The sequence below is a fragment of the Ranitomeya variabilis genome, chromosome 2 (assembly GCF_051348905.1).
Source record: "Ranitomeya variabilis isolate aRanVar5 chromosome 2, aRanVar5.hap1, whole genome shotgun sequence".
Classification (NCBI taxonomy): Eukaryota; Metazoa; Chordata; class Amphibia; order Anura; family Dendrobatidae; genus Ranitomeya; species Ranitomeya variabilis.
Window position 1 is genome coordinate 336,344,537 of NC_135233.1, and position 13,747 is coordinate 336,358,283.

The window sequence follows — 13,747 nt, forward strand, 5'->3', positions numbered from 1 at the left end:
GTAACCAGAGGTCTCCTTGAGACCTCTATGGTTGCTGATGCCGGCTTGCTGTGAGCGCCACCCTGTGGTCGGCGCTCATAGCAAGCCTGTAATTCAGCTACATAGGAGCAATCTGATGAAGGGTCCTATGTAGCTGAGCCGATCGAGTTGTGCCAGCTTCTAACCTCCCATGGAGGCTATTGAAGCATGGCAAAAGTAAAAAAAAATTTTTTTAAAAAATGTGAAAAAATAAAAAAATATATAAAAGTTTAAATCACCCCCCCCTTTCGCCCCATTCAAAATAAAACAAGAAAAAAAAAATCGAACCTACACATATTTGGTATCGCCTCGTTCAGAATTGCCCGATCTATCAGTAAAAAAAAAAGGATTAACCTGATCGCTATAGGGCGTAGCGAGAAAAAAATTAGAAAAGCGAAAAGTACGTTTATTTTGTCGCTACGACATTGCATTAAAATGCAATAATGGGCGATCAAAAGAACATATTTGCACCAAAATGGCATCATTAAAAGCGTCAGCTCGGCACACACAAAATAAGCCCTCAACCGACCCCAGATCATGAAAAATGGAGACGCTACGGGTATCGGAAAATGACGCTTTTTTTTTTTTTTTTTTTTTTTTTTTTTTTTTTTTTAAGCAAAGTTTGGATTTTTTTTTCACCACCTAGATAAAAGAGAACCTAGACATGTTTGGTGTCTATGAACTCGTAATGACCTGGAGAATCATAATGACAGGACAGATTTAGCATTTAGTGAACCTAGCAAAAAACCCAAACAAAGAACAAGTGTGGGATTGCACTTTTTTTGCAGTTTCACCGCACTTGGAATTTTTTTCCCGTTTTCTAGTACACGACATGGTAAAATCAATGATGTCGTTCAAAAGTACAACTCGTCCCAGAAAAAATAAGCCCTCACATGGCCAAATTGATGGAAAATTTAAAAAAGTTATGGCTCTGGGAAGGAGAGGAGTGAAAAACGAACACGGAAAAACGAAAAATCCCAAGGTCATGAAGGGGTTAAATTTAGTAACGGAGTTGATAACTTTTTTGCGTTCTTGTACACTTTCACACTGTTTTACTTCTGTGCTTTTATAGGGACAAATGTCTGAACGCCTATAATGTAATTTACTAGGTTGTTCGTTGTCGGTGCATAAAACAAAATTCCTTATTTTTCACATGCAAACAGTGAATGCAATTTATGTGGAAGAACTTTCCATGTAACGTGTAAGCCTTGAATAATTAAAAGTATGATTTAGTTTTGCACCCTATGTGCATTCAGGTGTCGACTGTGAACAAAGGCTTTTAATGGACTGTGTTTTCTATAACTGGTGCAAATCTTAAAGATAATTAAAATGTAGTCTGATTTCTTGTCTAGGTGGAATGAAGGAACAAGACTTAATGTGCATTAAATTACATGGCGTGAACAAAATTGGATTAAAGAAAATTATTGATTTCATTTACACTGCAAAACTTTCCCTGAATATGGATAATCTTCAAGACACACTGGAAGCTGCAAGCTTTTTACAGATACTGCCGGTGCTGGACTTCTGTAAAGTATTTCTTATATCTGGGGTAAGGCCAAAGAACTAGACTCTAACTTCCGATCTTAGTATTCATCTGTTTTATGAGTTTTCTTATGGCTTATTAAGACATCCGATCTTCATGTACAAGCTCTGTCTTTCATTGATAGCGCTCGTACCTATTACAGTGTATAGGGCTGTTCACATGTCTTTTATTTATTTATTTTTTTTTTTTTGCTCACCGAGTGGTTTGCAAAAAAAATCACAAAGATATAACAGATTTTGATCCGAGTCATGGATCAAACTCGTCAATGCAGGTCCATTGGTCCAGGAAAAAAGTCGGACAACACTTGGATGCCATGTGTGTACTGTCCGTTTTTTACGGACTGTTTGATTGGAGTAGCTCGAACAACGTGATGAACCTGACGCTGACAAATGAATACAGACCAAACTCGGAAGAAAATCCTGACGAAAAACATTTCCATGCGTAAGAGAAATATCACTGATGTCTGAATGATCTGTAAGTGATCTAAATAGATCCTTTTTAATATGAATTCTTAAACACAAACAGCATCTTTTAGACATTGCCATACCCGTTGGCAATGTCTAAATACGCTTCAGAAAAATGCCAGTATTGTGTTTTCCTGAAGCAATTTTTCTGACTTCTTTAGCAGCTTTGCTGCTGGCGATATTTATTTTTATTTTTTTAAATTGTATATATTTTATAGTGACCGGCCTGAAGAATGGATCCATCACTTCTTTACTCTGCTTTGGAAATGACTTGCAGTGGACATGTTTGTTATTTTTTTTTAAGTTTTTATTTTTTTACTCCATCTTTAGGCTGGTTCCAGTCAGAATCTGCCTGAAAAGACGACATGTGCACATACCCTTATGCACATTTCTCCGTGCCCCTTCTCTTTTTTTTTTTTGTTCTGCCTTTGTAAACCTAAGTTGCCACGATGAGTATGTGATGAGTTTTTGTGATTTTGACGTAATGATGTTAAATAGATTTTAAATAGATGTTAAATAGATTTCTTGCATTTTTCACAAATCTGCAACATTGAAATCTCATCAAATGCTCATCTTGGGAACGTAGCGTAAGAGTCCGATCAAATGGCCATATTCTGCATCTGTCTCACACCTTAGAAATCTTTTGGCCCATGTCCTACCTCTGGAGTGCACGCTGCGCAGGACCATGCGCGCACCATTGCCATGTGCATTTGCTCTATGGCTTTGCTTACCTCACTTTTTTCTCCTTTGTCTCTTTTTAGCATATATGCCAGAAACTGTTCATGATGTATACTGTATACAGAGTCCGTCATGGTATCCCCCTCATCTGTAGGCTAGAGTGGCATCTATTTACCTGATACCATTTCTCTTTTAATAGCTTTTTATGGTGTATCCATTATTGGATTCATACTGTATAAAGACTCAGGACAGTCACATCCACAAATTGCAGACATGACTGATACCGTCCGCTCGTCTGCATAATGGTAAACTGCAAAAGCGAAGTTTGCCAGGCTCGTGCATGCTGTGATTATTTCTCCCATTGATCATCGGTCTCTGAGAAGTTGCTCGTGTGCATTAGAGTGTGGATTATTATCGGGTCAGTGTGCCGTCCATTCAACTCATGGACAGCACCTCTTAAAAGGATCCCATTATAATCTGGCATTGGCGCCCTAAGGACATATTTAGTGTTAAAGTCAGGAATCCCTACGTAAAAGCTGAACAAAAAAATGTGATGTTGCCTAAGCTGTCATCTGGCATTCATTCATGATGCCGTAAGTCCTATCATATAGGGTTGTTCCATGAGACACTTATGGTATCATGTCCCACGCCTATCTCCAGGATGGGGGTCACTCCAGACTTGTGCCCGATCTGAAGTGACGGGAGAGGTGACGGCACACGCGCCAGCGCTCCATTCATTGCTATGTGAGTTCCATATACAGCCCCATGCACTTGCTGTGACACTGCCCTTTTAGTAGGACCCTGTTTTAATACTGTGAGTATGTAATCTATGGGAGAAATAGAATTATGGCACGTTATTTTTCACATTCATATAACTGACTTTTTCAACAAAGTGAGCATATGTGCAGCCTACATATCTGCGTCATCGTACAAAATACAACAAAGGTTGCCAACCTTGGATAATTTTAGATGCGCAATGGTACAGAACACACTACTAATCTCACATCAGAAGTTTTATATTTCTTTTAAACATCAATAATAAATGGTATTCCTTCATCATTAGAATAAAGGGATGGTAATGTTTCCTGGATCGGCAGCATCCAATATGTTGTCTATTCCTGCAGCCCAGCCATAGCTCAGCCCAATTCCTTGGCTCTGATTAGTGCCGTTCCCTGGGGTCAGACCCCACACTGATCATTTATTTTGCAAATGGGCCTTTAATGTTACATCACATAATATCATAGTTTTACAAAAATGTATAAATTATATTTTTGATTAAAATTAGAGCCTGCCCATCTCTCATGTGCAGACGTTGCTTTTTTACGCAGCGTTTTTCCTACCAACACATCAGGGTTTGCAGTAACATTTTCTGCTGCAAATCCCAAATCTGTGCACACATCCTGAATATTGCCTGTCCTCTGTATATGGGCTAAACCTAAAGTGTTATTCTAGTCGGGGATCATCCAGACGTCCATTATTTTCTCATATGAGATAAGTGGTCCGAGTTTCTCATCCATTTTTTTTATCAGAGTCATCATTGCTTGGTCTGTGTGTAAATTTTCACCATCAGAGTTTGGTCCGAGGTTCATCAGCTTTTTTCAAAAGAGAAACAAAAATACAATTTCTCTATCTTTTCATATTTAGCTTTCTGCGAAAAATCGCATCTGAGTGCTGTCTGATGGTTTTTTTTTTTTTTTTCACGCACTGATGGACTTACTTGGCCATTTTTGAGCAGACTTTTGGATCCAAGAATAACACTGATGGCACTAGTACCCAAAAAACGAACGTGTGAACGAGCCCTCAGTCTGAAGTAAAGCTTGTGTTAGCGTTTGGCCTGAGAATAGATCCTATACTATAGGGATTAATTTTCTCTCTGACAGGTTAATTTTCCGAAGGCTTCCCCTGTGGAGGATGTGCAGTTTGATCGCATTTACTCCACTGTGGCGCCTTCTCAGTAATGGCGGGAGCGAGATTTTTAATAGAAGCTTGTCATATTGGATACAATTTTCCATACATTAATTTCTCGATAGCTGTAATTTGTCTTTATAAGGCGTTGCAGTCCAGTCATAATTTTGCCGGACTCTGGGCTATTCCTATTCCTTATAGATTTCTCTTCTCACACACCAGGGCATTTTACTGCATCATATATCTTTATACCATGGACCAAAATTTCAGGTCATAATTTGCAAACATTATTGCTCTGATTTTTTTTTTTTTTTTATGTTTGTGTGTGCAGGGAATGCCTCTTGTCCAAGTATTTAATTTACTTGAACCCTCACACTGACCAAAGTAGCAATTATGGGGAATTACTATGCGCTTTCCAAATAGTGGCTCAAAACTTAGGAGTATAAAGTGATGGGAGCCCCCTAATGAGTAGCCCCTTCATGTGGCTATTCCCATCTGAGATATTTATGGCATATACAGCTCCCACCTTTGAGTGGAGAGCTCCCGGTGCATGTGTATTTCTTTCCCTTAAAGGGGTTGTCCAGTCAAAATAAGTTATCCCTTGTTATCAGTCCTGTTTATTTGAAAACATTGAGCTGCAGTACCAGGTGCAGCCATACTTGGATGTATGTCGCTGTGACTAGACAAACAATGAAGCTTCATCCTGCTGATTGGGGAGGTTCACAGGTGTCCCAACCCTATCAAACAAAAGGTTTTTGTTTTGCTTTTTTTTTTCCATACTAGGAGAACCCCTTTTAGAGCTGTGGCTAGCCGCTCACTTCCTCCTGATTACCCATACATCTGAAGGCAGAGACAGTGACACCAGCGCTCATTGCATGTTCAATTATATCCATTTTGACCCTCGGAGGCAGCCATTACCCATTTTTTTCGTTCTTTACAAGCCGAGACATACAAAAGCTCAGACATCTGTCTAACGTAGACAGCCAATATTATAGCTGCAAGATGATCCTCACACCCAGCACATGGCTACAGAGAATACAGCAAATACATGAAGAATACTGTACAATCTGCACCATCCTATATAATCAAGCAGAGAGCTATAATTAAAGGTGTTATTTAACTCCTTAGTGACCGAGCCAATTTTGACCTTAATGACCAAACCAATTTTTACAATTCTGACCAGTGTCACTTTGAGGTTATAGCACTGGAACGCTTCAATCGATCCCACTGATTCTGAGATTCGTGACATATTGTACTTTATGATAGTGGTAAAATAGGACTTGCGCTTATTTATGAGAAAAAAATGGAAATTTGGCAAAAATTTTGAAATTTTCAAACTTTTAATTTTTGTTCCCTTAGGCCTCTTTCACACTTCAGTTGTTTGGCGTCAGTCTAAATCCGCCATTTTCCTCAAAAAACGGATCTGTTTTTTTTTCGACGGATCCGTTTTTTCCCCATAGACTTGCATTAGCGACGGATTGTGACGGATGGTCGTCCGTTCCATCCGTCATGCGACGGATCCGTCAAAATTTGGCGGACGTCATCTAGACATTGACGGTCATTGCAACGTTTTTTGTCTGCGTTGAAATGGCGGATCGCGACGGATCCGTCGCGTCCGTCATTTCATAGAATGGCCGCCTATGGGCGACGGATCCGTCCCGACCGTCATTTCGGCGGATCCGTCGCCCCAATCCGTTTTTTCAATTTTTTTCAATTGCGCATGCTCCAAAAAGTATATACAACCCCCGAGTAACGGATCCGTAAAAAAAAACTGATCCGTTACATCCGTTTTTTCAACTATTGTGACTGATCCGTCGATCCGTCATTATGTCGGAAGTGACTGACGCCAAAAAACTGAAGTGTGAAAGAAGCCTTAAATCAGAGAGTCATATCATACAAAATAGTTAATAAATAACATTTCCCACATGTCAGCTTTACATCAGCGCACTTTTAGAAAAAAAATTTTCTTTGTTAGGACGTTATAAGGGTTAAAAGTTGACCAGTGATTTCTCATTTTTCCAACAAAACTTAAAAAAAACATTTTTTTAGGGACCACCTCACATTTGAAGTGAGTTCGGATGGTCAATATAACAGAAAATATTCAAAAGTGATGCCACTCTAAAAACTGCACCCCTCAAGGTGCACAAAACCAAATTCATTAAGTTTATTAACCCTTCATGTGCTTCTCGAAAACTAAAACAATGTGGAATGGAAAAATTAACATTTAACTTTTTTCATGAAAAATTTACTTTAGACCCAAACTTTTTTTTTTATTTTCACAAGGGTATCAGAAGAAAATGGACCACAAAATTTGTTTTGCAGATCTTTGTGGGCGCACTGCTCATGCGCCTGCCATTTTCTTCCACGAATATAACGCAGAGGACTGGGGGACGGAGCACATGGGTCTGGGGATGGCAGAGGTATAGGGTGGGCTCGGGGGACCCCATTTCTCTCTCCTCTGGTATGCTAGATCATATCAGAGGAAAGACTTGTTGCTGTTTGACGTGTCGAACAGCTACGAGACATGCTGTCGCTGGGACTTGAACCTAGTTTTCCACAGCGCGAAGCCACTCTAAGCACTCGAGCATGCTCGGATAACGCCTTATCTGACCACTCTCACTCATCACTAACTAGTTCTTGCCTCGCAATTCTCTATATCCAGTCACAAGGGCAGAATACAGCTAGGTTGCATTGACTTGGTGCTGGTATTTGGAAGCCCATAAATTGCTCCTGTGCGGACAGTAATGAAGATGAATGTGTTCTTGTTTCTCTTGTCAATAGATGTTATTTTGATACTCTAAAAATATACGTCACTGGTAAAGTGCTTTCCAAAAACTGGCAGACAATGAGCGAAAAAAATGCAGACAGAGTGCAAACAAAAATGTAAAAAAAAATAATAATTACTTTACACATTTGTCTTCTGTCTGTCTAAATATGCACTTTATGTGTTACAGGTCACTCTGGAGAACTGTGTTGAGGTTGGCCGCATCGCGAACACTTACAATCTCACTGAAGTCGATAAATATGTCAATAACTTTATCCTGAAAAATTTCCCACCCTTATTAACTACAGGAGAGTTTGTGAAGCTCCCGTTTGATCGTCTCGCCTTCGTGCTTTCTAGTAATAGCCTTAAGCAGTGTTCCGAGCTTGAACTGTTCAAGGCGGCCTGTCGCTGGTTACGTTACGAAGACTCACGTATGGATTATGCTGCAAAACTAATGAAGAACATCCGATTCCCTCTTATGACACCACAAGACCTTATCAATCACGTCCAGACGGTTGACTTCATGAGAACTGACAACACGTGTGTAAATTTACTTTTGGAAGCTAGCAATTACCAAATGATGCCATACATGCAGCCGGTTATGCAGTCGGAAAGAACTGCCATTCGCTCAGACAACACTCATTTGGTGACACTGGGGGGAGTTTTAAGACAACAGCTGGTGGTCAGCAAAGAACTGAGGATGTACGACGAAAAGGCCCATGAGTGGAAATCTTTGGCTCCAATGGATGCTCCCCGGTACCAGCATGGAATAGCAGTCATTGGGAATTTTCTCTACGTGGTTGGTGGCCAAAGCAATTATGACACAAAGGGAAAAACTGCTGTGGACACGGTTTTCAGATTCGATCCTCGCTACAATAAATGGATGCAAGTGGCATCGCTAAACGAGAAGCGTACCTTTTTCCACCTAAGTGCCCTCAAAGGTCATCTGTATGCAGTTGGTGGTCGAAATGCAGCCGGTGAACTTGGTGAGACATTTTTGATTTTAGTTTATTCTCTGCTCTTTTTACATCTGGGAGTTAATAATGGAAGCTATAACGTTGTACTGGATCAGTCTTATGATAGATCATACAGCGCCAGTTCACCCGATTATCTTCTGAAGGGATCTTTTGGGCTTTGTGCAATTAGAGCAGCGCATAGAGTATTTTATTTATTTTAACGTCAAGTGTCAAAGCCAGAATGTAACTTACACTGAAATGCCAAAATGCAAATGTTTTATAGCCTAACGACAATGAAATTATTTTGATGCAATGTTTTGTACAGACTTTATAAAGTTCTCTGATTTATTTATTTATTTTACTCACTTATATATAGTGCCATTAATTCCACAACGCTTTACATATATTATAGGCACTGTCCCCATTGGGGCTCCCAATCTAAAATCCCTATCAGTATGTGTTTGGAATGTGGGAGGAAACTGGAGAACCCGGAGGAAACCCACGCAAACACGGAAAGAACATACAAACTCCTTGCAGATGTTGTCCTTTGTGGTATTTGAACCCAGGACCCCAGCGCGGCAAGGCTGCAGTGCTAACCACTGAGCCACCGTGCTGCAAATTTATGAGTAACATATTAGGGCAAGAGATGGACGGACCCCTGGATGTTCGGGTCCTGCAGGTTTGGCCGAACAGTTTAAAAAAAAAAAAAAAAAAGTTTGGGTACCAGAACCGAAACCCAGACCCAATTTGCTTGAATGGCGTGGTAGAACATCCTGTGTTTGCCACGCTGTCATGTCCATGACAGTGCAGTAAACACTGCCACTGATTGGCAGTAAAATCATTGCTGCCGGTCAAATTACAGCATGAGATCACAGCTGTGATTAGGAGTAAAAAGTTTACCTCTGGTCACTGGCATCTGCTGGTGGGACTACAGCTCCAATCAGCCTCTGCCTGCTGCCGCTAATAACAGCGAGAGCAGACGGCGACTGATGGAAGTATTCATCAGCCAGTACCTGCGCTCTAAATAAATAATAAAAAAGGGCGTGGGTCCCCCTATATTTTTGATAACCAGCAAGGCAAAACTGACGGCTGCGGGCTGCAACCCTCAGCTGTCAGCTTTAGCAAGGTTGGTTATCAAGAATAGAAGGGTCCCCACACTATTTTTTTAAATTATTTAAATAAATAATAATATCCATGGAATCTTACCAGCCTGAGAATACCAGTCCCCTGTTGTCTGCTTTAACTTGACTGGTTGTCAAAAATGTTTTTTTAATTGTTTATTTAGTGTTCAGGCGTCGGCTGATGTTGCGGTTATTAGAGGCAGCAGGTATAGGCTGATTGGAGCAGTATTCCCATCAGCCGACGTCAGTGACCGGAGGTAAACTTTTTACCTCCAATCACAGCTGTGCGCTCATGCTGTTATTTGATCTTGTGGAAACTGCAGCTCTCTGACTGTCGGTAATGATTTTATCGCCTATTAAGAGGCAGTATTTGCTGTGCTGTCATGCACATGACTGTGCGAGAAACACCTGGTGCCCGGGGGGCCGAACCCGAACAGTAACATGGACTTCCTGGTGAAGCTTGTGTTCAGTATCCATGCCCGAGCAGTAGGTATTCGGTACGGACACCAAACTTTACTGTTCGCGTCCTCCCATCTCTAATTAGGTCCTGACAGCCAGTTAAACTCCTTTTGAAGTCTGAGTATTTTTATAATGTCTTAGCTGATGGGTGGTAGCCCAGAGCAGTGTGCTGGTGGTGACAGATTTGAGAACATGGCTGCCACTCGGTGGATCATCGAGTGGCTACAGCTTTATGAGAATGGGGAGGCTTGCTATGCCGGTGCTGTTAAGAGACATTGAGAGTAACTGCACCGACTGCTCTTCTTCTGCCGCCATTCATTACATAAGTCATAGTGGTCACATTCTTTCACCAAAGAGAAGCAGAAGCAGCCCCAGGTTACGATTGTCCGTGGTCTTGAGATTCTGTGACTAGAACACTATTTGATGGATTCCTGTGCTGTGACGGATAGTGGTCGTGGGGTGTGAAATGTTATCTGGGCTCTTGGGGCGGGAAGCGTTTTGCCATACAGATCCTATATTCTGTGCTTCAGGTTATCGTTTTGTGTTCACATTTAGGTTACATTTGCTGTGACTGTGATACTGGTAGTGGTCTCGGGGCGGGCAGTGTTGTGTGGGGTCTTGGGGCAGGCACTGCTCTGTGGTGGCTTCTGGGCAGGCACCAGTGTTCAGGGAACTTGAGACAGACACTGCCATGCAATTCCTGTATCCTATGCTTCAGGTTCTCATTTTGTGTTCATATTTAGGTTACATTTCTGCCTCTGAGAGAGTGGTCTCGGGGAGAGCCGTGTTGTGCTGGGTCTCGGGGTGGGCAGTGTTATGCAGGGTATTGGGGGCTGGCAGTGTCGTGTTCTGCCTCGGGCCATGCAGTGTGTTATGCTGGGATCCCGGGGCAGCCACCTCTGTGCGGGGGTCTTGGGGAAGGCACTGCCATTCAGATCCTGTATATTATGCTTCAGGGTATCGTTTTGTGTTTATATTTAGTTTACATGGGGATATAAAATCTTGGTAAATTTTGGTAAAATTGTTTTGGAATGTTTGCAGTTGTCAATTTGGCAGACACCAAAATTTAGATTGGTGGTTAAATCGCCGAACACACACAATTGATTTTGTTGTGCTGTTGAGATAATGTTAAGTTGTACATTTGGGATTTTGGCCATAAAGTGGTCACCCATGGGAATTCATACTTCAAGATGATTTTAAGCGACAATTTCAGCTCATTGAATCTTGCACATTATTGAAGAACATAATAGGGGCTAACCACAGTCTCAGTGGGAATTACCAACAAATCGAGATAAATCGTGGCCATCCAATCTGTCACATATCGTTCTGATCCATTCACTATTCATATGGGTTAATAGAGGTTATTGTACATGGATGTCACACTTGAATATATTACTCCAAGGCCGGATTCGGATCAGTCATACTTTTTCATGCGTTACTTACATTCCACTTCATGAAAGTATAGGTTTGTTCACGCCGTTATGTCATCAGTTTGCTGTAACCGGAAAAGTGACATTTGATTTGTTACTCACATCCTGTACAATGCGTCCATAGATGTTTGTGTATATTTAGGTACCGTAGGTTGATGCCATGTTTCCTTCCTACTGGCACAGAAACACAGAAGTGTTTGGGGCCTTATCGTACCCCCACATGTTGATTCCTTACAGTACACGGTGTCCAAGGCTCCGATACATGGAGCTGAAAGAGTTCTCCATGCGTCCATTACTTTTATGCTTAGTACGGGCATACTTTGTAGCCATAAGGCCCGGCTTGACCCCACCTCTAATGTCAGCATATATAGGGACATAGTTTGGGTAATTTCATATGATCAACAGCACAGTAGATATGGGATTACCAACCAATGTAAACTATCAAAAGGACATAGAGAGATGCATAACATTATTATTTTCAGGGCTGGAGATTATATATCGTCAATATGGGTCTTCTTCCAATAAAAGCCATTAATAGCCGGCCATGAAACTTGTCTTTCGATGACTTCTTTGAAGTTGTAGCACCTGAGAAGTCGGCAGATTGCGGCTGGGGGGTGTAGTGCTCGGTGCGCACCTGCTTATTGATTTACGGGCCGTTGTCGGAGCGAGCACATTGCTTCATTCTTCATTATCCCCTGCAGCTATAACAAAGCTAGAATAAAAAAAAGGCTTCAAAAGCAAAAAGCAACGTCCTGTTCTGAAATGATTTAGGAAAAAAAAAAATCTCCTGGCAAATAATGTATTACAGTTTGTCGTTTTCACACACCCAGGGGTTTTCATTACTATTCATGGGTACACGGAGTTCTCCTAAAATATTCAATGTCGTTTGCCATTGGAGATGTCTGGGACTGTAGTTAGTGAAACGTTTGATCGCTGGGCCCCATAAACAACCCGCGGCTCATTCCCTGTGGGCTAGTGAGGTCAGAGATATGGCAAGTAATGGCACACTTCCTGCATTTATCAGTAGTTACAGAGAATAAGAGGTGTGTAAGATCACATAGCACAGACGACTAGGTCTTGTGAACGGGGCTTAAATATCGATGGCCTATTCTGGAGATAGCTGTGAGCAGCTCTCGGCTTGTTTCCAACAATCTCTGAATGGAGGTAGACTGCTACCCCATACACAATACTGAGAAGGACATTTTCCAATATAATGCTTTACAAAAAGCTATTAATTCTCCTTCTGGAGAAACAGCTAGTATTTTTTTTAATTTTTTTTTTAAAGGGTTTCTCCAAGATGTAAAGTTATCAGCTATCCACAGGATCAGTGATAACTTGCAGATCGGTAGGAACCTCCCCTCCACTGATCTCGAAAATGGTTCTTTGAAATGCCCAGTGGCATCATATAACCGCCACGTCTTCATTCATTCTTTAGGGAAGTGCTGGAGATAGTGGAGTACCGCGTTCGTGATGACTTTATATGTTGGGAGTAACCCTTTAAAGGGCAGTCTGTCAGCAGGTTTTTGCTACTTAATCTGAGAGCGGTATTATGTAGGGGCACAGAGCCCGATTCTAGGAAGAAGACACGTGCTCAGCAGCTTGCTGTAGTTTCAATATAATAAGTGTCTTATCAGCAGGAAATTATAATTAGAGGACTAGGTGTCTTGTGCAAACCAGTCAGGCTAATTTGTGTAAACCCATCCCCCAATTATTAGCAGCTTTCGGACAATGTACAGTGTAAATAACAAAAGACTGACTGGCACTTCCAAATCAGAAAACTGGTGTGAACAGGTGCGAACCAAGAGTAGCTATCTCTATACAGTGGGGCAAAAAAATATTTAGTCAGTCAGCAATAGTGCAAGTTCCACCACTTAAAAAGATGAGAGGCATCTGTAATTTACATCATAGGTAGACCTCAACTATGGGAGACAAACTGAGAAAAAAAAATCCAGAAAATCACATTGTCTGTTTTTTTTATCATTTTATTTGCATATTCTGGTGGAAAATAAGTATTTGGTCAGAAACAAAATTTCATCTCAATACTTTGTAATATATCCTTTGTTGGCAATGACAGAGGTCAAACGCTTTCTGTAAGTCTTCACAAGGTTGCCACACACTGTTGTTGGTATGTTGGCCCATTCCTCCATGCAGATCTCCTCTAGAGCAGTGATGTTTTTGGCTTTTCGCTTGGCAACACGGACTTTCAACTCCCTCCAAAGGTTTTCTATAGGGTTGAGATCTGGAGACTGGCTAGGCCACTCCAGGACCTTGAAATGCTTCTTATGAAGCCACTCCTTCGTTGCCCTGGCGGTGTGCTTTGGATCATTGTCATGTTGAAAGACCCAGCCACGTTTCATCTTCAATGCCCTTGCTGATGGAAGGAGGTTTGCACTCAAAATCTCACGATAC

At 41.3% G+C, this 13,747-nt stretch overlaps 1 protein-coding gene across 5 annotated transcripts in view; it reads left to right on the forward strand.

The window, feature by feature from the left end:
• KLHL13 (kelch like family member 13) overlaps positions 1-13,747 on the forward strand; it is an 88,280-nt gene that overhangs the window by 55,133 nt on the left and 19,400 nt on the right. For all 5 annotated transcript variants that reach the window (XM_077285370.1, XM_077285369.1, XM_077285368.1 and 2 more), the window contains 2 exons: positions 1,371-1,567; positions 7,563-8,358. In XM_077285370.1, the coding sequence (XP_077141485.1) occupies positions 1,371-1,567; positions 7,563-8,358 (993 nt within the window). The remainder of the gene's footprint in view (positions 1-1,370; positions 1,568-7,562; positions 8,359-13,747) is intronic.